Source organism: Ambystoma mexicanum, chromosome 2p, assembly GCF_040938575.1.
Source record: "Ambystoma mexicanum isolate Mex_15411 chromosome 2p, UKY_AmexF1_1, whole genome shotgun sequence".
Taxonomy (NCBI): Eukaryota; Metazoa; Chordata; class Amphibia; order Caudata; family Ambystomatidae; genus Ambystoma; species Ambystoma mexicanum.
In genome coordinates, this window is record NC_090923.1 from 172,648,813 (window position 1) to 172,673,210 (window position 24,398).

Below are 24,398 nucleotides of genomic sequence, written 5' to 3' on the forward strand. Positions count from 1 at the left end.
CCCGGCAGGTCTCCGACCAGGAACTAGCTGAATATGTCGAAACACTGTTTAGATCCCTCCTTGATCTTTCGCCAGCTGAAGATTTAAAGCTGGATAGAACCCATCGGGTATACTCTTCAGCCCAACTTAAAAGGATTCTGCTACCATATGTGCTCACTCGAGTGCACTTTTTTTGCCAGAAGCAGGAGATCATGGTGGCAGCCAGGAATTCAGATTCAATAGATTTCCAAGGTGCAAAGATACAGCTCTTCCAGGACCTGGCCCCCTATACTCTGGCAAGGAGACGGCAGCTGCAAAGGGTAACAACCTGGCTGAGGGCTCAGAAGATCCGCTATCGTTGGGGGTTTCAGTGCAACCTGATCTTCGACCTCCATAATCACCACTATGTAATTTCCTCTGAAGAAGAGGCGAGGGGCCTGATGTCGGAGGCACCTGGCGGTGACGGCCCGAGCCTTCATGCTCAAGATCAGAATGGGACTACTTTAGACCCCCCCACCAAAAGACTGGCGCAGGAAAACCCAGCATTGGCCCCAACCTGAAGCAAAACCACATCAGGAAATCGGACCTGAGGAAGTAGGCAAAGCCCCAGAGGAGACATCAGTCCTAGTCTCGTCGGAGGGGGAAGGTTGGGCGGCTACGTGATTTGATCGCGGCCTATACTAACGACCCTCACTGGGAGGAATTGGTCATCTCGCTGGTCATCGCCTGGCCCAGATACTCCTCTACGAAGCGGACTTACTATGACCAGACTGAGGATCTGGGGCTCCTGGACATGCCTCTCTTCTCTCTGTCCCCTGCTCCATCTGGGGGCACCCTGTCTTCAGCCCTGTGTCGTGTAGCCGGGAGGGCCCGGGTCACCTCAACGTACACCTGAGGGGTCTGCAGTACTCCACCGCCTTTGAACACCTTGCTCAGCCTTACTTGAGGGCAATAGAGGTTTCCGTACATTTGCAGACTTGGGCGCCTGAGTGGATGGCGCCCGACATATTTCATATTTGGTTAAAGTTGGTTCTGGGACTAGGATTAGCACAATCTACGGTGAAAATAGCTTGTTTCCCTTATTTTGTCTGTTTTTGCTTTCATTATTATTCTAAGTTTAACTTGAAGCCATTGGGCTGGCATTATGTTCTCACTCACCACAGAACAGTTACGGGTTGAATTGCATTGAGTTGTCTGAAGGAGTATCCTGTCCCCGGCTTCATTAGCGGGGCTTACCTAAGGTGAAAACCCGAGCGACTTTAATATGGCAACCCCGAGTTTTAAATGCATCTCCCTTAATGTCTGAACTCCCCCCTGACACGTAAAGCACTGTTCCATAGATTGGGGTCCCTAGAGGCATCATTTCTATTCCTTCAGGAGACCCATTTACGACAGGCTGATGAATTCCGCCTTAATGATAGGTTCTATCCCACCAAATTCTTTAACTGAAGCGGATTGAAGAAACGCGGGGTTGCCATCCTGGTGCGCAAGGGTATCTTCCTCAGGACGCTGGGGGTGGTTCGGGATGTGGAGGGAAGGTTCCTTCTGGTTAATGCCATGTTAGATGGACGTAAAATCACATTGGTTTCTATATATGCCCCAAACATTAAACAAGACATTAAAATTGTCTAAAGCCTTACTCGACCATGTAGAGGGGGAAGTGATCTTAGGCTGGGATTTTAATGCAGTGATCAACCCACTAGTTGATAAGACTTTGCCGCCAACATTAAATGACAAGAATAACTTTAGGGCTCTCACCGCACTGTTGAAGGAACGCTCTTTAATAGAAGTGTGGAGGTACTGTCATCAAGATGAGAGGAACTATACATACTTCTCAGCAGTCCATGGGGGATTCTCCAGGCTGGACATGTTTTTTTATCTCAGACTCGCTCATACAGATGGTTTTAGATGTAGATATACTCCCTGAGGCACTCTCAGACCACTCCCCTGTTTTATTGACAATAGCCCCTCTTCGAGATACCCCTCCTCTGAGACCCCCCTGGAGACTAAATGATTTCCTACTAGATGACCCAGTGATCTGTGCCCATATAAAAGAATCCATGAACTGTACTACAAGGAGAATGATACTGGCGATGTGAGCTGGGGCACGATCTGAGATGCAAGTAAGGCAGTGATCAGGATGTATTTTATGGAGCAGGCCGCACAGCGGGGGAGGGCCAGGAGATTACTGCAGTAACACTTAGAGAGTGAAGCTCGTAGATTGGAGGATGTACACAAGAAGAAACCCTCACGGCGCGCACAGAGACCTGCGGATGCCCAAGAAAGCGCTTGAGGCACATCATATGGGGAGGGCGGCCTACTGCATGATGCGTACTAAGAAATTTTATTACACAAAGGGAAACAAGGCTAATAAATTGTTAGCAGCCAAGTTGGGGAAACAGGCAAAACAAAATAGGATAGACTACCTACGTGATAAGAAAGGCAAAGGCACCTCCTCCGAAGAGGGTAAACGCCGTATTGTTGAGGAATTCTTGGGGAAACTACGGCCCTGCATCGGGTGGACCTACAAATCGCCAATGATTTCATAATAAAAGCAAACCTCACACAGCTGCCACTAGCTTTACAGGAGCCTTTGGAAGACCCAATATCCGCAGAGGAAGTCGAATCAGCTATCAAATCGCTCCCCCTTGGCAAAGCCCCAGGCCCAGACGGGTTTACAAATAAGTTTTATAAAACCTTTTGCAAGGAGCTCACACTCCATCTCACAAAGTTATTTAATGTTTTATGGGAAACAGGCTCTGTTACACAGTCCATGGCAGAATCAAATACAAATCAATTTTGACCTGTTGCAAGTGTTCATTATATTTTTCTGAGGACAACTGCATCGTCATTATTCAAAAGTAGTAAGTAATACAGCTGCATGTAGATCTGTATACTTTTTGCTATACTAACAGAAGTCACACCTACGCAGCTTATTTGTGCATCATACTAAGTTTGAAACGTACATAATACCTCTATATTATTTATGCTTACTATATAACTGGTGCTGCAATTCACCTTAAGTTTATTGTTCTGTTTAGAGCAAAACGGGTTACGTTACCCCTACTACTGCTTGAGATTTTTGTGCATTAGAAACATAATACCCAATTAGTGACTCCTACAACTTCATCATCTTCTGACCTGTACCTTTTCACGTTTGCAGCCATCTCTACCTTAATTATCTAACAATGTGGAAAACAGAGGGCTCTTCCATTAACTCGTGTATGGACATTGTTTTGCATGAGCTTGTCACCATTCACACCTCGATTTCTTCATTAGATTCACGCTCCTCTTCTATACAAAATGAACTATTCAAGAATGATATAACACTATTCACGGGTAGGCTTGATGAAGCCGAAGAAAGAATCAGCTCGGCCGAGGATAGGATTGAAGGCCTAGAATGCATGCAAACCAAAATATTACAGTTGGGAGAAATTACGGAATTGGAAGATAGGAATCGCAGAAGGAGAAATTACGGAATTGGAAGATAGGAATCGCAGAGATAATCTTCACTTTTATGGCATTCCAGAAAAATCTGAAGGGGATGCCCCCATCAATTTCCTAATCAACTGGATTCCTTCCACTCTTGGAATCACCTTTTCACCCTCATTGGAAATCCAAAGTGCCCATAGAATTAGACCTAGGTTTGCTAAATCTGATGCTTCACCAAGACCAATTATAGCTTGCTTCCTTTCGATATCAACAAACGAGGCATATCCTTCAAGCAGCACTTAAGAACTCTCCTATTTTATTCCAAAACAAAAAAAATCTTCATCTCCCCTGACTTTTCAAGTGCGACACAGGCAAAAAGGAAGAGATTTCTAGACATGAGACCTGCGCTCAAGTCTCTAAACATCAGATTTGGCCTCCTTGATCCGGCGAGGATGATTATGTAAGAGGATTCAATTCCACACTACAGCTAAGTCAACGCCTAGTCTATAATACTGAATGAAAACCCTTATTGATATATCTTTAGGTCCAGTTCATGCGTTCTGGATGACTACCCCTATATAACACCCCTCTCTTGGAATCCCCCTGACCCCACTGAGCCAAGAAGTAGTTCTGTTTTGCAAGTTTAAAAGGTTTATTTGATAATTTAAACAATAGATATATATATGACACCTTATAATAAATTAATAATTGAATAGCACACTTAATCTGATATGATAAAGATCAACAACGGAGAATCTGGCACTAGCACACTTCTTATAATCACTAATGAGTTGACATGAAATGGATAAGGTAGCACACTGGTAAATAGGAACAAAAGAAGAAGGTGGTACAAAATGCTTTATGGAGTTCAAATGGATGCAAGGTTGAATGAATGAAATGCAGTATAGAAATACTCAATATGATTTCAACAAAACAATGTAATCACTTTTCTCTGGCAATTCCCCCCCCCCCCTTGATGCAAGGCAAGGAAATGGAAGGAAACACACAGTTCTCAGAAATGCAATCAAATGTGATTCAGTTCACCCCAGCAAGCTTAAAGAAAACAGATAGGAGTTTTGAAAACACAGGCCCAAATGCTTTGATATGTGCTAGCAATGGATGAGAAATATGCTGGAAATGCTTTTTAATTCCCTTTCAGAGGTTCTGGGTGAGTGGTATCTAGTTAATATTAGTCCAGGCTCACACTAGCAATGATGCAGGGATAGTTAGCAGGTTAAACGAATTTCTGGCAAATGGAAAGCAAGCAGCAGCAGTTTTTACATGTGAAGAAATTGCAAATCGCGGTAAAATTCGCGGATGCGTGTTCCGCGATTGCGGTAAAACTATAAGGGGTAGGAATGCGACGATTCTAAGCTATCAAATAAAAGTTATTGCAAGTCTCTAGCCCAAACGGTCGCGGAGATATGAGCGATTTAATAAAGGTCGTTTTTGGGTTTGCAAATTTCAAAAGCTCAAAATGACAAGTGCAGCTTGCAACTAGAAATGACAGGTGACAGCTAGGAGGCAGTTCTACTTAGGTTAAATAGATTGAATTAGATGAATTTAAACTAAGAGATTGGTTCTACACAGTTCTGCTGGGTACTCACACTATATTCTTGAGTGAAATGGGCCTCGCCATGGATCTGGTCAGGGTTTTGGACTGGGCTCGGGTCTCTCTCTGGGCACAGCACTGCTTTCTCTCTGGTCTGGTCTCTTAGTTCTGGATAGATTGAAGTCTCTAGTTTGGCTTTCTGGAGGTTGATGGAGGTAAGTATGGATTTTTCCGGCAGAGCGTCCCGCTGCAAATGGATTTGGAACCCTATCTGTCCTGTCTGTCTGCTTTTATGTGTTTAGAATGTGGGTGTGTTCTAGCATCACTGACCCTACCTCTCTCTCAGCTTCTAATTGGTCAAACTTCCATTTATCATTTGATTGGGGAATGAACTGTGAGTCAGAGTGATGTCATTTTACAGCCTGCAGAGAGTCCACTCCTCCTGTCAACTTACACACAAATCTAGATTTGAAACAAATACATATTTGCAGAGGTACATATTGTTTTAAAATCATATGCACCCATCATGCATTACAGGAGGTATACCCTGTTCAAACTCTGCTCTTCCTGGGAGCTTGCATTCAGAACTGGCACATATTTCACTTTTTAACTGATTTTGCAATTTCTGACATGGACCCAACTTTACATACATGTGTGCAGGGAGTAGGGACATTAACTGATGAAGTTTCAGATTTTTAACATGCATACATTTAGAGTTATATCCACTTTTCCGCTGACACCCCCCTGAACACGCCACCGGGTCGAAAAACCTCTTAAAATGTGGGCAGAAAAATCACAAGAATTATGGTATCATTTATAAAATTTTCACATGTCCGCTCTATGAGTTATTCATCTTTTTAAAGTTATGTTCTGGCTCCAAAGGGGTGTGGTTTCCCAGGTCACATGGTATAGAAACCAGTCTTTCCAGTTTCTGCCAAGCCAGCTTGCTCTCACAGGCAGTGCTCCTCCCAGCTCCTGCCAAGAGGAAGCTACAATTTACGACTGCGGTAATAAAAACCTTTGCCTGAGTGAAGAGGGCTTTGTTCACTCTCTTGCAGAGCACAGATAATTCAATTATCAGATAGATGGCATATCCTTAGTGTGGGCAGCAAAAGGAAGGTTGGCCTGGGAACACAGTGGTGACTCAAATTTCACTCCTGATGGGGGTAGTTGCCAGGCAGAATTCAGTTCCTTAAGCCGGGTTTCAGATAAAATGTCACTTTTTGTTCCCCAGTTTCTGCATTCAAATAAAACTAAACATTTTCACATATGCAGCTAGAAGGCTGATTCTAAGTTTAAAACTATGACATTTAAACAGTTACAACCTATGTGACACTCAAAAGTAGGTCACTCAGTCAATTTGAACATTTAGATTTGTAGTGTCTTTCAGTCCAATGCAACTTAAACTGCTGACTCCATAGCAGTTTTGTTATAAGCATTGTTTTGGGCTCTTCATTTCCCAGATTTTGTAGGCACACAAAACTCCATTCTGCCAAATGTCTGCTGGTGTTCAGTAAATATTTTGCACATATTGCAATGTTTGAAAATAGGCATTTTGACTTGCCTTCAGGGAAACAGAGTGGTTTTAAAACGCCGGCTTTTGGATAGTGGTGAGTACTGGTACTGCACCCATTTTTGGGATTTAAGAAAATGAATTCCCAACAGTTATGGGTTTGCTTTTGGCAATCAGCATTGCCACTCCCAATGGTTTCAGACTACTGTGCGGGTAGTCCAATGGTGGTTTTAGGCAGTGTCCTTCTGTGCCTATAACATCGGCAAAAATGAGTGGCAGCCTATTCTTCATGCATTTCCCTGTGCATTTTCTGGGAAGCTCTGGCCATCATGAGTTTTCCATGTCAGTACTGCACAGTTTTGAGGTATGGCTCGGATGCATGGGTAAATACATCCCACAATTATCACCATTCCTGATGGTCCAACTAAAGAATTTACAAATCCTGACGACCTATATGATCTTCTCCAAGCTTTACAAACTACTCCGAATCTCCTTCTCAAACTGATCGTAATTCCTTAACAAAATCTCTTACTTCAAATGTGACTTTTAAAAGTCCTAAATGGCAACATATCAAATTTACTCCTAAACGAAGTAGGTCAACATCATCCATCCCTCCATCCCTTTAAAGAAATACCATCCACGTCAAGTCACAGAGGGACAAATCTAGATCTCCAATCAAAAATCCAGAACCGGCATTCTCTACTTGATCACTGATGTCTTGTACTTCTTTATGTCCCATAACTCATGATTGAATCAATAGGCTATTCGTATCTCTTGTCTAGACTTAATTCATATATTTTCCTCATAAGTGTCAACATCTTTTGATATAACTTGCCTATTTTCTATCTTAATTCTGTCTCTTGCTCCATCTCTCTCGGTTATGTTTTTTCCATCTTCCCTCCCAACATCCTCTATGAGATTTTTATTCTTTTTGTTTTCTTCTTTTGTTCTTTACAACATCAACTCTTTTTATTTGTTACTACATAACATTCACTGACTTCTCTCATTCATTTTCATATCATGTTGTCATTCCTTCCTTATGTTCTTCCCTATATTTCCCTCATTCATTAATCATTTTGATTGCATTTATCCCATTGCACTTTTGTTCCACCTAATTTTGTCTGTACATAATTTATTCAGTGATTTTATTACATGATCTCTAATTCTATCTGATATCGTCATTTTATTAACTCCAGATGTCAATTAAAATTAGTACTTGGAATGTTAAGGGATTGGGACATCCTATTAAACAAAGCAAAACTATTTCTTTACTGTATAAACAGAAATCGGATATTATTTGTTTGCAAGAAACCCATTTAAGTTCTGATGCTGAAAATCTTAAGATCAAAGCCACGTGGACTAGCCATACTTTATTTGCCAATGATGTAGATAAAAAATCTGTAGTATCTGTATTAATTAACAAACGTCTGAATTTGACCTCAATCAACATAGAAAAAGATTCAGAAGGTAGATGGATTTTAATTGAATGTATTATTAATAATATCCATGTGGCCATTGTCAATGTATATGGCCTGAATGCTCCAACCCCTCCCTTTTGGTCTCTATTACTCTCTAAACTATCGCTAAAACCATATGATACTCTTATCTTCTGTGGAGAAATTAACCAAATTGTTGATTATGCTCGAGACCGAAAATCAAATTCAAATTACGTAAACTCCAAATCTCGTAATTCATTCTTAAATTTGATACAAAATCTAAACTTCCTAGACACTTGGCATTTCTGTCATCCTGAAACGACTGATTTTTCTTTCTACTCTCCACCTCATTATTCCTTTTCAAGACTAGACTATCTTTGTTAATTCATCGCTCTCTCCTTCTACTTTAAATTCTGAGATGAATCCAATAACTACATCTGATCATTCTATTGTTTCCTCTGAACTTGAAGGGTCCCCCTCTAACAAACTCCCACCAAGATGGAAATGTAATACCTTTTTGCTAAAAGACCAAACCTTTATTGAAAAAAAAAACATATTTATCAGTGAATTCTTCCTTAATAACCATCCTCAAAATACCTCTATTCACAACAATTGGGACGCATTTAAAGCCTCCTTGCAGGGCTTTATTATACAATATGTTGCTAAGAAAAAAAGCAGGCAGAACACGCTCACAATTCTTCTTTAAAGTCAATAAAAACCTTGAAAAATCATATTATACTTAGCAAGAACCAAATACGCTAACAATACTCATTAAGGAGCGCATAGATTTCAATAAAACGTATACAGACGCTGCCAACTCTGTCCTTCGATCAAAAACTAAAATTTATAATAACTAATAAAGCTGGCAAAATGCTAGCTTCAGATCTTAAGAAAAAAAAGAGAAAAAACGATTATTACTCATATTACATCTCCCGATGTTACTAGGTTATCTAATCCTAAAGAAATTAATGATGTCTGTATTCACTTTCATTCTAAATTGTATTCAAATGATTCTTACATTAATTCTGACAACATTAGTTATTTTTTCCAAACCATATGAAAAAGCGAAACAAAAAACCTGATGGACACTTCCTCTCTTAGTTCACCTATTACTATTACTGAAATTAAACATGCCGTTAACGATCTTGACCCTAATGAAGCTCCTGGATCAGATGGTTTCCCGGTTGAATTTGACAAAACCTTTGTCAATTCTATTGCCATTAAACTTTTAGAATAATTTTCCCACTATATTAGTGTAGGAAGGACAATGTCCAGGATCTTTTAGTGAAGCTCTCCTTATGCTATTTCCCAAGCCAGATAAAGACCCCTCAAATGTTAAAAATGATTGCCCCATTTCACTCATTAATTCAGATTCGAAGATTTATGCCAAGATTCTCGCCAACGCCTAGAAACCTTTCTTCCAAATCTCATCCACAGAGACCAATCAGGATTCATTAAAGGAAGGTATACATCATCTAACTCGAGACTGTTTTTTGATATTCTAGCTCATACCCAACATTCTCAAAATTATATGGAATAAACTACCAGATAACTCTTTCAATAAAATTAAACTTAATGATACATTCTTATGGTTTAATAAACAAAACTCTTCTAAATCTAATATTACAACCATCCACAGATGGTATACCTGAGGTATTAAATTTACTAATCAACTATTCCAAAATGGTAATGTAATTCCTTTTATGAATATTTATGGAAAATATAATGTCCCCACATCTGATCTCCCTTTTCATACCTCCTTAATCAAATCAATTACTAAACGCCTCCCCTCCTTTAAACAGAAAATCCCATCTCCTTTCTTACATTTCTTAATGAATAATCTCTCGTTCAGAGCCACAAAATTATATTCTTTCCTTAATGAACCCTTACCTTCTAACTCATTTAATTTTACTATCATTAGGAGGTGGGAAAACGATTGGGACTTTCAGTTTTCTTCAGATGTGATGATTAAGTTATGGAATTTATGTCATTCCACATCCTCTACGGCCAACCTCACTCAAACTTTTTTCTTTATTCTACATAAGGCCTTTCTCACCCCTCAACGTATTGCATCCAATAGATCCTGGTCTTGCAATTGCACAAATGCTGATTTTACACACATGATTTATTTTTTATTGCCATCTGGTTCATTCATTTTGGTCTAAAGTTTGGAATCAGTTACACATTTTTTTTTTCATTTTCAGAACCCTTAACATTAACAAATTTAATGATTGGCACTTTAATCTCAATACTATTATTAGTCAATCTGATTATACGCATCTGTTTAACCGGGTTTGTCATGACTGCTTTTCATAATATTTCTAGTAATTGAAAAATGCTTCCAACCCTTCTTACAATTTATGGTGGAACTCAATATGTTCAACACATAGAATAGAACGTTGTCATGCATCTATGAATGATTCTTTACATAATTTCAATAAAAAACGGAATAGATTCTTACAATATTTGAATTGCAATATATAATTATTTAGAATTCATAACTCTCCCCCTGCCTCCCCTTTCCTCTCCTCCTGTATATTGTTTGTGTGCTTGTTTTAGGTCTTCCCCCTTGTTTATCAGTGCTTGAAATTCTTCAAAATTTATATTTTGTATTCAACATTTACCTTGCATTGAATATTACTTCAAGTTTTTATTTATCATCCATTTTTAACTAATTGTTATTTATTGAACTATGTATTCACACAAAATATGTTAACTTAGTTTATAATATTTTGTCTTTATTAATAAAAAATATTTCAATTTTAAAAAAAGGAGGTGGTTAGCAATACCATCACTTTCTGTCCGATAGAAAAAGACTGGGTCACAGCTTTCCTGTCAAGATGGGTTTTCTGATATTCTTGGGCTTCACTCAGATTCTCATGAACTATACCCATTAATAGGTTCTTCCCATGTTTCTCGTAGCATGTCTAGGACATCCCTGGGGTCCTAACTGCACAAGAGTTCAAATGGTGAAAATCCTAGGGAAGATTGGGGGGGGGGGGCATTCTGATCGCGAACAGGTCGCAGGGAACCATCATATCCCAGTTTCAGCAGCAACTAGTTTTGTTAACATGCTCTTAAGGGTCATGTAAAAGGTTCTACCAGACATTTGAGGATGATACTCAGAGGTTCTCAAGGTCTTAATTTACAATATCTATATGAGTTGAGCCATGATTTTGCTAATGAAATTGTTCCCTGTTCAGTCAAAGGTTCCATTGGGAACCTCACTGGGATAGGAAAGGTATAAGATGTTTGAGGATCTCTTGCAAAGGTATTACTATGCATAGGGAACGCCTCTGGAAAGCAAGTGGCATAGTCCAGTATTACTAGAATATACCCGTTTCCCATCTTGGATTGTTACAAGAGGACTACAATATACATCCCTATGTGGAAACATGGGCATCTATAACAGGTAGGAGCTGTAAGGGAGCTGGTGGGTGATTATGTGACATAAGGTACAAATCGATATGAAGTTTTTAATATAAGTGTATACCCCCGGCCAATAAAATCGACTCACCTCCTGTCCCGGTGTTTTAGCAATAGCCAAATGTCCAGACGTGTGGTGGTCATGAGCTATTTCTAGCCACACTCTCCGATTGCTTCTCGAAACAACTATTTATCTGGGTTATTCGTCACTTCTAGTATCTCCTGTAAACAACAAACCCTGTCTGGGGAAAGAAATTGACCTTCCTTCCCGCTACCTTCCTCCTGTTCTGTTATAGCTTTAAGGAATGTTTCAGTCAGGAAAGGATCATTGCATTGAGCAAATGCCAAATCAGGGATTACTTCAGTGTCCACAACTACACTCTCTCTTTTATATATATCAGGTATGGATTCAGGGCTTTGGCCAGCCTCCCCAAAACCTTTGGTTCCTCTTTCAGTGGTATCCGTCTCAAATATAGGGTATTTTCGAGGATACATTGTGCAATCTTTTCTCCAGTTTTTACTTGAGTGTGGTGTTGGCCATTGTTTTGTGATAGTACTTTAACATCCCCTCTTTGGTCTGGTTTGATTACCCCAGCCATGATATGCTAACTCTCGCAGTTCATCCAGGAAAGGTTTGACCCCATCAGGAGGCCCTCCTTAGTTTTTATTCTCCCACAATGTCCGTATAGACAAGTTTGCTCACTTTGGTATTGCAGGGCGCTCTTCCTCGCTCCGCACATCACTCTCGTCTCAGTATGAATATGATCACTCTCCATTGGGTTCGCTGGACTCTTCCTCGTCCCCGTTTTCCAGCATTCCTCAGGCAAGTAGTCCCTACTCTTGTCTCAGTGGTTCTTATATGGGTTGGCCTATCTTCTCTACACAAGAACATGGAAATGTGGGGTACTGGTGTTCTGTGACCAGGGAATGAAGGTGAGGGAAGTTGGCATGTATTATAGACATACCGAGTTCTCCCCGAAGAGTCGTCCCTGGTCCCATAAGGGGGATCCCTCCACATGATATCCTCCTGCTGAGTACCATCCTCGTGGGGACTATCGGGTAGTGGCCTCACCTCCTTGGACCCATGCAACGAGGTTCCCGCTATGGGAGAAGGGACGGCATCCGAGGGTTCATCACAGTGCGTAAACAGGGCTGCCTCATGAAACTATGTCGAGGGACATGTTGTCTAGACCACTCGTGTGGTGCTGGCCCTCTGCCAACTCCAGTAAGCCTGCTTGGTTCGCCATAAAATCAGATCTATCCATGGTTGCGCCAACTACTGCCTCCATCCCAAAAGAGATTGGATCACCCTCGTTGTCGAAAATAGACTGCATCGAGTTGAAGAAATCTTATCTAGATTCGGGCACATAGCCTCGCTCTCACAAAAGCTCAGACGGGAGCACAATCTTGGGGTGGCCTAAGATGGTCGCGGATGGTGGGTGATGTCGCTGCTGATGCAGGTTTCATTCCAGAGGTCGAACTCAAGGCTTAGGCAAGACATTTTGGCTTACTAAGGATATTCAAGTTGTAAAAGCCAATTGAAAAGATCAAACCGTGTCCGAGTATCATGCTGAGCGTGTGAAAATATGGTAGAGGGGCGTAGGGCATCCTTTAAGTATGGCGATCCACGTCACGCCGAGAGTCGAGGAGTGGCTGAACACGAGGGAGTTGAGAGATGAGGTTGAGCTGCACTACGCTCCCTGTTAACATTTTGGAGAAAGTTGTAGCTGTATGGATATCGATCAAGATGAAAAATCTGTGGGAGAATGCATGCAATCCATTGAATTAATAAATTACAAGAAAAAAATGACAGCCCTGAAATTCCAATTGAAGACCTTGAGAGAAAAAAAGTAGGCATCCACTTTGCATTTGCACATTGGAGACAATCTAGGTTACCTTTTAACAGGAAGGCACAGGTTAGCTAAAGAAACAACAGAGCTGAATATATATTTGAAAAAAAAAATCTATTGAATGAAATACATGCAGTACTTCATGATGTCCAACCAAGGCTGCACCGTGCCTTCATAAGCTGTAAGATTTGTTTCATGAAATATAAAACAGGGTACACAAGGTGATAAAAGCAGACACTTAAAGTTAAATCATCTTTTAATTGAAGTATTTTTGTGTGATATTTAGCATAACTCAAACGCCACTGCTATATGAAATGAATTAGAAAATATATGTACATTTAAATGTTTATCCATGTGTTTTTCCCCATAAAAATAAACATGAAAAAGGATATAAATACAGGTTGTCAGAATAAAATGTTCTTAAAAATATTATTTTTTATCATTGAACACATATTGCATTTGTTTACATCTTTTATGTTCCCTTTTTCTCTCCTAGGTACAGACCACTGAAGTTGTCCTGTTATTTTGTCCACACTTCGATTCCACGAACTCCAAACAGCTTCAAAGACTTAATTGTTCCACAGTGATGGCACATCCTGTTTGTTGGCATTCTACAACAGAGTGAGGTTGTAGAACGATACTGGTACTCAACTGCGACACATATGTATAGGGTTGGATGGTTTAGATGTGCCTTTTCCTCATGCCATGATAAGTTGGCAACTCTATGGCGCAGTACAGTGTGGGATCCAGATGTGTAATGGAGTAGTTAAACAACATGGCTGCCATGAAACTCAAACAGAAAGGGTGATGTCAGCATCTGTACCATGGATCTTTATCGTTGAGGTAAACACATTGGTGACTTCAGTTTATTTTACAGCATGGCACCTCTCATTGGCTAGACTCATCAATTGGCCTCCGGCAATAGGGACAACAGTTGTGCTGCAGCACCAGGAGCTCGTAATCCTCTGTGTGGAACATCTGCAAAGAAGACATGTTGAGAACTTTCATTAGAATACACAAGATGGTGTCTGTCCATGAAACAATACCCTTTAGATTGCTGGTTGTTCAGGTTTGATAAGCTAGTACACATGTGATCATAAGCCATACAACGACGACAAAGAGTTTCAGGCAGAATGGAATGTGAAATAGCTTTTGGTTATTAGCCAAAGCGTCCTACACTGGGTAAAGAAGCAAGTCTCCATCACTCAACAAGAAGATGATACATGTACCTCTGCAATTGACATAGAATACAATATTCATGAAGGTTCAATTGGTTACAGGGATTGGGAAGATAGATGCTGTGTAAGTAGTGCACTTAAAAGCATCAAAGAAAAGCTTTAATTTAAAACATCAGTAGTTATCAATTAGGTTTAGCAAGACCGACTCCAAATAAAAGCATCAAACAGATGGAGAAACCACTTGCCTACGAGAATTGACAGAAAAAGCAGGGATAGTGGATACTGCATCCCTCCTTCACCAGTGACAACACAAAGTCCAGCACCCATGCTCACATCTGCAGAAATGCAGCCATCTGCATAATTAGGCTTACACTTGGCTCTGCTGTTAGGCCAACTCCATAGGGTCTAGCACTTTCACAGAAAAGTCCAGCCCCTGGAACCAGAGTTATTTAAAAGTGCAAGATGCCAGAGGTATCTTGGAGGCCTTTGGGCTTCGAGATGGAAAATGCAGAGTTGAGATCACGCAGGAAGGTGGATACCTTGCTAAACAGAGGACAACTGCAATGTTGGTGACAGGGAAGTACATTACTCCAGGGCTTGTGAGAGTTTTGTGAAGGATAATCCTGATGATCATTGCAGACCTACGTGGATTGGATACCTCACATGATACTGTGTCCCAAAATGTCTCAAATGCTGAGTTCGCCCTCATTCACAAGTGTTTTGAGGGCTATTAAGGCCTTGGATATTCAGGTGTCTGTCACAGCAGACTGGACTGAAAGAGACGAAGACTACAGACCTAATACAGGATGGTTGTATGGATAATCACCTTTTTACTTTTTGCGCTATTTACTCTCATGTACAACTGAGTATCGTCTGCATATTGGTGGATGGCTATATTGGGATCTTTGAGGAGAGTGTCCAGAGCCCCCATGTAAAGGTTAAAAAGGAATGGTGTGAGGATGGAGCCATTGGGGACACCGCAGAAGACCCGGAGTTGGATGCCGGAAAACTGGATTTGCCTCAAAGCTCATAAAATGGAGCTGTTATACATAGGCCCAGTGTCTCTTTAGCGCGGCCAGATTCACTGGGTTCCAAAAGTGGTATGTCACACCTTTTTTACCAACTGTTTGGCTTAACCACATTTTGCTGCATTTGTTACTTTTTTGTTACCGCAAAACAGGTGTATGGTAGGTTTGGGGTAGGTATGCAGAAATGGGAGCAGGTGAGGGGGGTGGGAGGTGGTCTCCCCTAATTTTGCAGTCAAAAACTGTAAAAATAAGTAGATCAAATTATTTAGAGGAAACCTACTACATCCACAAAAGCATGTAACCCATGCGTGATTTTCAACTACGATCTTTCCTTCACACTTCAACCAAATGCAGCATCCAAGAGTGCATTAAATCCGCTTGGTCTACAATGGTCACTTCTCTTCACAGCCTTGACGACATATATATATATGGCTTCCAAAATAGCCTGCTAAGTAAACTGCAAAGATCCCAGGACAGAACTATCGGAGTTGCATTCAAATACCACGGTGTCAGGAGCCTAAACCTAAGCTTTACCACCTGCCAACTAACAGAATCTCAATGGATCTTTAGAGGTGACTAGGCTTTTGCCATTCATTAACTCAACTAGATTTACTTGAAGAAGTGGTCAAACCGCACACAATCACTCTGTACAAGTTGTTTCACATCTAGCTTGCACACAATCAACAACCACTTTAAATTTCCTTCTTGTTCCCTACCCTTCTTTTAAAACACTCTCATGTGGCTGAAAAACTGCTGAAAGAGCTCAACAAACCCGTAAAAAATGGGACCATTCTCAGCAATCCTTTGTTGCAAAAAGAAGACACCTACGCAAATCATCAGAAGTGAAATATGAACTTAATGGTGATAAATGTAATCTTAGTCCATAGCTGTCCGGCCTTCACAATTTATTCAGGAATCTGCTCCTGCTGCAGGCAAGGCTGAAACTCTGCTCTAAGATTGCTGCACTCCACCGCTTCTGAATTTACAATCAGCAGTTACCTATATTGGTCCCGTTAAGTAACTGAATCCTGCAGCCCACCCGCCAGTTAGGTAGTTTTTTTTATGCCAAGCAGTAGAATAATGACAATACTGTACATTGTGGACCATAGTCAATTTCGCTGCAAATCGCTTTGTAATTCTGCCAAGCAAAGCAAATTGTGCCTTACACCACCCCCACCACCTCCCCTTACTTATCTGCTTGCTCGCCGCTGCTTCCCCTGCTGCCCCTGTGGTGTCAGATATGTCCCTCTAACGCGTGTCGAATCGACGCTGCATGGTCCCTTTTTCCTTTTTCTCCGGTCCCCCGTCTCCAATGTTGAGGAAGCGGGGAACACCCCTGCAATCCCCAAAGCCTAAATATACTGAACATGGGGAGCAATTTTTAACGATCAAATTGCCTAATTCCTATACTTAAGGGGATGTCAATATCAGAGTTCTATGGACTTAGAATGCCTGAATCATCATGAAGGTAATAGTGGCTCGTACTCTTTCCCTCCTGATGGGCCTACCTCTTCTTCCTCTAGGGATGTTACTGACTGGTCCGCTCTCGTTTCTCTGCCCAATGTTGTTACCCCCTAAGACGCCTCCTCTTCTGGGAGCTTGCTCCTACAAAGGAGTCCCTTTCCCCACCTGGCGTTAGGCTCTTATCTCCTCCATACCAGCTTCGCTACCACTGCCAGTAACACCTACATTTTATGGTAATACTCCCTCCAACTCCTCAGTCTCACTATCTCCCCCCTGATATGACCTCCTCTGTGTCCCTTTGCACCTCTGACGTTATCGCCTCCCCTTTACCTGGGTTTCAACGCCTCCTCCTGCACCCTGATTCCCATCACCTCCTTTTGACTTCCACTTGTGGATCCTGATGTTATCAACTCCTTCTACAACTGTTGTCTTTCTGATGTTACCACCTACAATATCACTCAGCTCTCACCGATGCCTCTTGCCCTCTGTCCCATCTACATTTTGCCCTGTTTCACCTTCTTAACTCCGACCATATCCTTCTGTCCTCTTTCACCCTTTGCTACGACATCCTCCTTGATCCTCTTAGCTCACACCATCTACTCCTGCTCTCTGCTGCTGACATCCCTCCACTCTCTTCTGTCTCCTTAGCCTCTGCCTCTTGCATTGCTCTCCAATCTCGACCTTCCTGAAACGGAAGCCTCCTGACCCTACAGCCCACATAAAGCAACTGGCGCTTGGTACTCTTATTCTGTGTTACCTACAGTGAGGGTCTGCGCTTGTGGCTTGTAATTGGATGAGGGCTTGGATTGGCTGTTGTCCCCCAGTGAAACTGGGGTGGGGCCAAGCCTATTTCTAGCACGCTCAACCTAAGTTTCTTTTACGTGCTAGTTGACCTGTCTGTCTTGGGGGACGGGACAGGAGCACTTTTTGGACAGCACAAAAGACAATTTCCCTTTAACAACCTGGACTAACCCTGGCTGATTTTAATCTTCCTTACTTCCTGGTGCTGTCTAGGCTAAACTGTGTGTTCAGACTATGAATTACAGACTGATAATACACTTAAATTCGATATAGAGCGCTCTAAGCAATACAGAAAGTCTGACAGCTGACCTGTGCCATTGTCAGCCAATAGGCTGGCAGTCGAGCATCAAAAGCCTCCATAGCGCGATTGATCATCTACTGTATTGCAGAAGCATACACATTGTAAAACAAAACCATCCCTAAAGGCTTGCATGCTCATGCAGTTCGATCTAAAGACACTGCATTGGCATTTCAGAGAAACATTCCTTGGGAAGTAATCGGAAAGGCAGCCATGTGGGCTTTTTGCAAACACTACTGTATGGACACGGCATCCAGATCAGGTTCTGGGTTCCGTCAGTCGGTGCAGCATAATCTCTTTGCTTAAACTTTAGCTGCCTGACACTCGGGGGGATTCTTGCTTTGTAATCTCCCATAAGTGTGGAGGCAAGGGGACGGGACATAAGAGTAAGAAAAATGTATCCACCGGAGTGACTTCTGTACTCGTAGTCCATAGTCCCCTTTCCTCCATATGCCCCGCCGCCGTTCCCTAGTAATTAGGTAGTTAGTCAGGTACCCGTCTAGTGGAGGCAAGGACTGACGGGGGTTGCCAGTAGGCAGAGTCAGCAGGACTGGACTTTAACCGCACCAGCATGACACAGGTTTGCCGGTAGGGGCACTGATTTACCTCCAGCTAACAGCTGGAGGTAAACCTTGCTCCCACCGGCAACAAAATGCCCTATGGGACTCCATGGAATGGGGATTTACTGGCGTCTCCACTACTTGGAATATGGCGTAACTGCTGGCATTCCAAGTGGCAGAAACACTATTACCATTTTGGTGGCATATTGTCGGATTTACCGGCGGGATACCACCAAAACTGTAATGAGGCCCATTGTTTCTCGGGCATGATTATCTGTTAACGAGCAAGGGGCCTCCATATGAGTTTGCTGGTATCTTGGCGGTAATACCGCCAGTATATCGGCAAACTGTACTACTGTTACCTGCACTCGGTCCGGTGGAATTAGCGCCGGATTATGAATGCTGGCAACTGTTGTAAATCCCCATGCCATGAAGTCCCATTTGAACTCCATGGGGGGATTTGCTGGTATTACCTGCACAGGTAATCACAGTGATTCTTGCCGGTAAGGCACCTGACTTACCTCCATCCCATTTCTGGAGATAAATCGGGAGCCCACCAGCAAAAGTGTACTTTGCCTGTGCGGTAACGTGCCGGTAAACTTAATTACTGGCATGTTATTACCACGCCGGCAAAGTTATAATGAGCCCCAAAGCCTCTTTAACTTAGTTTATGCCAACAAGCTTTTTGAATTCTGAAAGTTGCAGATTAGCAACATTGTATCCTCAGGCTGCAACATTCAGCACGGATCCCGCCAACTTCCTTGATATGTGGTGTGAATCTGTAACTTTTTCTAAACACATACTACCGCCTTAAATTCCATGGAAGTAGTTTTCTTTTAAAGGGAAAGTGCTCTTTGTTAAGAGTTTTCGGTCAGCTCAGGGAGAGCGCCAGGCTCTCTCAACTTGGAAAGGAAGTGTACACGTATTGCTGTGCAAGGTCTCACGTGGGGTTTAGGCAGGGGTACAACATTTTGGGATAGTCTGCCCTAGTGGACGGGTGGGATTGAGAGAATCCATGCGACAGGGACAAAGGTGGGTGATCAGAGGAACCTCTCCACACCGCCAGAGATTCCAACATCCACTGGCTTGGAGTGGCACCAACACCCTGAGTCACCACCGTGCTGGTCCCTAGAACCAGGAAGAGGTCTTCATTACACATGATTGCTGTGAAGAGTGAATTAGAATAAGCTTGGCAATCCTGCATCGAACTGCCCTAGAAAAGGGCCACCTTGCACTCATTCACCTTTCCTTCACAGGTGGACATACATAGGGTGAATCATAGTGACAACCATCTTAGCTTATAGCCCTAGAGTATGCCAAAGGGCCTGAAAGCCCATTTACTGTCTGTCAAGCCAAACCTCCCCATTTTTATTTAAATGCAAGCCCCCACTTACCACACCAAACTGGCAACCCAGGCCAGTTTATCACCTCTGTCCACCCCGGTCCCATTTAGATATTATTATTGACACAAAGTGTCACTCTAGCAGTCTGAGCCAGTTAGACGCACATGCGATAAGACTTGTATGGGATGACTATGGAGGTCCCTAAGGACACATGAGGAGCAGAGTTGTTTGCAGCCTCTTCTGGACCCTTCCCATCAGGAGCGCTACTTACCCACTCCATACCAGAATGATCCGACTGTCACCCCGCACTACCCCGTGGCATCCACATGCATGCAGACCCCATTTTTGCGCCTGCAGTGGAACCTTTTGAAGGGTCATTCTCCACTGTAGCGCATCAGTTTTATTTTCATTACGACCTGAAGGGTAAAAATCAGACTCAATGAGAAACACATGCTATCCCTAGAAATGGGGTCTGCAACCTTTGGTTCTACAGATGTTTTGGACTGGACCTCCCATCATCCTTGGCCAGAATAATCAATGATGAGGGATCATCCAGGTGATCGTTTAAAACATCTGGATAGCTGCAGGTTGCAGACCACTGTTGTGGAGCATGGGTTGGATGAAGAAAGAGGAATAACCCAAAAAGAGATAAATTGAACACGCAATAAGAGATACATTGAACAATCAGATTAGTTAACCCAAAGCTCTCAATCTTCCAATGGCCATACATGAGAGGCCATTTCGTCTTGTTTTTTATTCTTTGAATTTTGGACAAGAACCAGAAAAGACAAGAGCCTGCTATGGGCTAGATCTCAAACACTGGCAGAGACCACACCCAGAGGAGAGATAGACATGAGCCTGCGGCGAGCCATAATCTCATACACTGGTGGCGACCAGACACAGAGAAGGGGAGAAAGCCTAGATTTTGCTCAGGGCTATACCGTAAAGATCATACCCAGTAGTAGTAGTAGTAGGTAGTAGTAGTAGTAGTAGTAGTAGAAGAAGTAGTAGTAGTATAAGAGCCAGATAGTACTTTATCAAAAGTCCTCAGTGACTTTGTGTTAGTGTTTCTATGGGCGCTAATGTGGAGTTCATCCCTTATATTAGCCTTATGCGGAGGGCTGGTAAAGCTTTGGCTATCCGAGGGACTGACATGGTGGATGAGGGACAGAAAGACCAGCTGTTCCTCCCATTCAGCGAATGCTTGAAGATAATCATGGCCATTTGGGAGAAATCAATGTCTGCCTCAGCCCTCACCCTGTTTAGTTTGGGAAAGTACAGGCCAGTGAGCGATGTGGTGAATCAGATGAAGGACTCAGACTACGCTGGGTCATAGTTAAAAAAATGTATTTAGATAATTACCAAAATGCCTAGCTAGCCTTATCGCTATGAGGGAATTTCCCTGCCTAACAAAACTAAAGCTAAGGGTAGACGTCAAGTCCAAAATCAAATGTCTACTGTCATGAATCGGCGATATCGACCCTTCTTGTCTGCCTGGTCCCTCAGTCATTAGTCCTTGATCCAATCCTTTTCAACATGGCCGACGCTATGTTTCAGTGCGGTCTAGTCGTCTGTAGAGACCTCATGCTCCCTTGAAAAGTGAAACGCCCCCGTGCCTCTGCGCGTCTCAACGCTAGCTTGCCTGCGTTTCGTCCGGCAAGTTGTGTGCTAGTGTCTCACCCCTTTTTCCTTGTATCCTGGTATCCTCCATCCTTCCTGGTTGCCCCCTTAATTTCTTAGGCCTGTTTTTTGTACCTAGTTATCTGTCTCTTTCCTGGTCCCCTCCTGGACAACTGAACATACCCGAGCCGTGGCGCAACCGCGAGCGGGATCCGTGGACCAGCGCCGCCTCACCCGAGCTGCAAAGCCATTGCGAGCGGCGGCCGCGGACCAGCGCCGCCTCACCGGAGCTGCAGAGCCACCGCGAACGGGAATCGTAGACCAGTGCCTTTTCACCGGAGCCGCGGGGCCACCGCAATCTAGAATCGCGGACCAGTGCTGTCTCCAAGCCCAGCAGACTGGATCCTGAAGAAACCAGAGCTTACCTTTGTAAGGCACGCTCCTCCAGGAAAAGGAAACCCGCAAACTCAAAGAAGAAATCCACAAGAAGCAAACAGGTGAGTCAAGAATCCGAGGACTCAGATTCTGACATTCTGTCCGAATCCTAACCAATTAACTGGCCCTTCTACTTTAGAAAACATCTAACTAAAAGGAAAAAGGGGAGGCTTGCACAATAGTCTCGGTGTGGGCTTCTGCCAGGCCCAACTTTTAATTGGCTTGTTCTCAGTCTCTAAGTTCCTTTCGGATATAATGGTATAATCTTGGTTACAAATTATAATTATTGTTTCTTACTCTAAACGTCCCAATGCCTCCAGGATTACTTGAAAAGACACTTCTTTGTTTTACACCTTCGTGGCAATGGGACAAAATGCTCTGAAACACTTGTGTATGGGTGCGATATAAGTAAAATATCAATATCAAAAAATGTATCTTGGGGCGTCTGCCTGTTCGGTTAATACAAGTTCCCATGGTCTTATGCACCTTGCTAGGCTTGCTGAAGGGCATTCACCTTCCTCTCACTCTGTTTTAGCGTAAGACTTATGTCTGTTCTTTTTTCATAACCTTGCACTCTGGTTAGCGGGCCATGTGTCCGTTAGCTTCTCTTGAATACTTCATTCTTTAGCGGCTATTCCGGCTTTAATATAAAGTGTTCATATCTCTTTCACTCTCTTTTAGTAGGACAGTATGCCTGTTCCATTCTCTCTGTTTCTCGTACCTGTGTCGGTTTCGTTCCTCCTGTAAACCAACAGTGCTAGGCATCTCTGGCATCCACAAGCCTGTAGCGTCTGTTTCCTAGTCAGTACTTCTCTCTGCGGAAATGGTGCTTGCCGGGTGGAGCTCGGGGACCCGGGCTCCTCTCCTGTCTTTGGGCTCAGTGAATACGCTCACCTGGTCCTGCGGGGGCGTTGGGGCACGGTTGGAGCCCTCCCTGGACTTGTCTCCCCTGGATCAGACTTCTTCCCCAGCTTCTGTAGTGTGGGCTGCTCTGGTTGCTGGCACTGCCCCTGAGAGAATACGAGAGGCAGCGAGAATGCTGTAGTTGGACTGTGATTTCCCTCAAACCCTTCGTTCCAGAATGAGGTGAGCATGCGTTTACCCATATAGTCTCACCTGTTTTATTGTGAGGATGAGCTCTCCGTCCTGCTTCTCATCAGCAGGAGCGCCTTTGATGGACCTAGTTGCTTCACTGGTCCGTGTGCGTGGCAGCCCACATCGACTGTGGCTGAACCACTTTGAAGGTAAGTGTTCTTAACAATGATTAGTGTCTGTATCCTTTTGCAATGTCTTTTTCCCGTGATTATTCTCCCTAACCCTTATAATGTCTTTCCTCTCCCCAATAGGTGTGAAGATGGCCACGCGGAGTCGCGTTGTTGAAAGCGAGTCCAAATGGGTGCCAGAGGGGATTACAAGGTCCCCAAATAGAAAGTAAATTGGGTTTCAAGGTCGAGCGCAAGGCTTATGCGTAGCGCTACCAAGCGTAAGATATTTATGCTGTCTCTAACCTTGTGTGTCCTTTTCTCTTGAAGGGATGGTCTGGCGGTGTTTAGCGGGAGGCGGCTATCCGAAGACCTGCCAGCGATTACTGGATGGATGGATCCAAGAGGATGCTGGACGAGAAGAAGAGCTCCCGTGTAGCTGGACACCCGGAACAGGTGAGGAAGTGCCTCGACTCCAATAAAAATGGGAATCAGGTAAAATGCGATGCGATGCGCTGCAAGCGATGGGATGGCAGGAGACAGGTAAGATGCGCTTCCGGCGATGATGTTGCTGGAGTCAGGTAAGCTGCGCTTCGCGTGATGGTATTGCTGGAAGCAGGTAAGGTGAACACTGAAGGTGAAGTGTCGGAGTCAGGTAAGCTGTGCTTCAAGCGATGGTGTGGCTGGAGTCCGGTAAGGTGCGCGCTGAAGATGATGTACTGGAATCAGGTGAGATGCGTGCTGAGATGATGAGCTGGAATCAGGTAAGAGCGCTTCAGGCGGCGGTAAGCGTTACGCTGCAGGAAGCAGACTAACGTGAATCGCTTGCATACGGGTGTGGCAGGCTTAAATAGCCTGGTTCCAGCCACGCCCTTTGGCTCTGCCTTGTGGCCCCACCTTGCCACTCCTAGAGACTGCTGCACGTGCACTCCAATGTTTCCCAATGGCCACGCCTGGTTTAGATGCACGTGGGGAGTCTGCTGGGGAGAAAGTAACACAAGCCCCAGACACAAAGTGTGCAGAGCACACTTTCTCATGGGTCGCCAGGACTGGGTCCATTTGGACCCTTTAGATGATAAAGATAGTGGTCCTCGTCCTGTGACCATGACACAGTGTCTGTTGCTGAACATCAATGGTCGCACCACCAGTGAAGACGACTGTCTTCCCAGCGTATGTCTTCCCCTGCCCGGAGCCTCCTGCTCACTCAAAGCACCCGCCGTCCAGCCTCCAGCTAGCGGGACCTGCTTCGTTCACGCCACTTCTGCACCTCTGCATAGCGGT

General features: G+C 43.4%; 1 protein-coding gene across 4 annotated transcripts in view; it reads right to left on the reverse strand.

Annotated features, from left to right (window-relative positions):
* IFT122 (intraflagellar transport 122) overlaps positions 1-24,398 on the reverse strand; it is a 1,464,758-nt gene that overhangs the window by 23,313 nt on the left and 1,417,047 nt on the right. The window contains exon 29 of one of the 4 annotated variants that reach the window (XM_069643450.1): positions 13,427-14,166. The exons of 2 other annotated variants lie outside the window; for them this stretch is intronic. In XM_069643450.1, coding sequence (XP_069499551.1) covers positions 14,077-14,166 — 90 coding nt within the window. In that variant the 3' untranslated portion in view covers positions 13,427-14,076. Of the gene's footprint in view, positions 1-13,426; positions 14,167-24,398 lie in introns of those variants that run through there. One more of the 4 variants, XM_069643449.1, reaches the window with a different exon arrangement.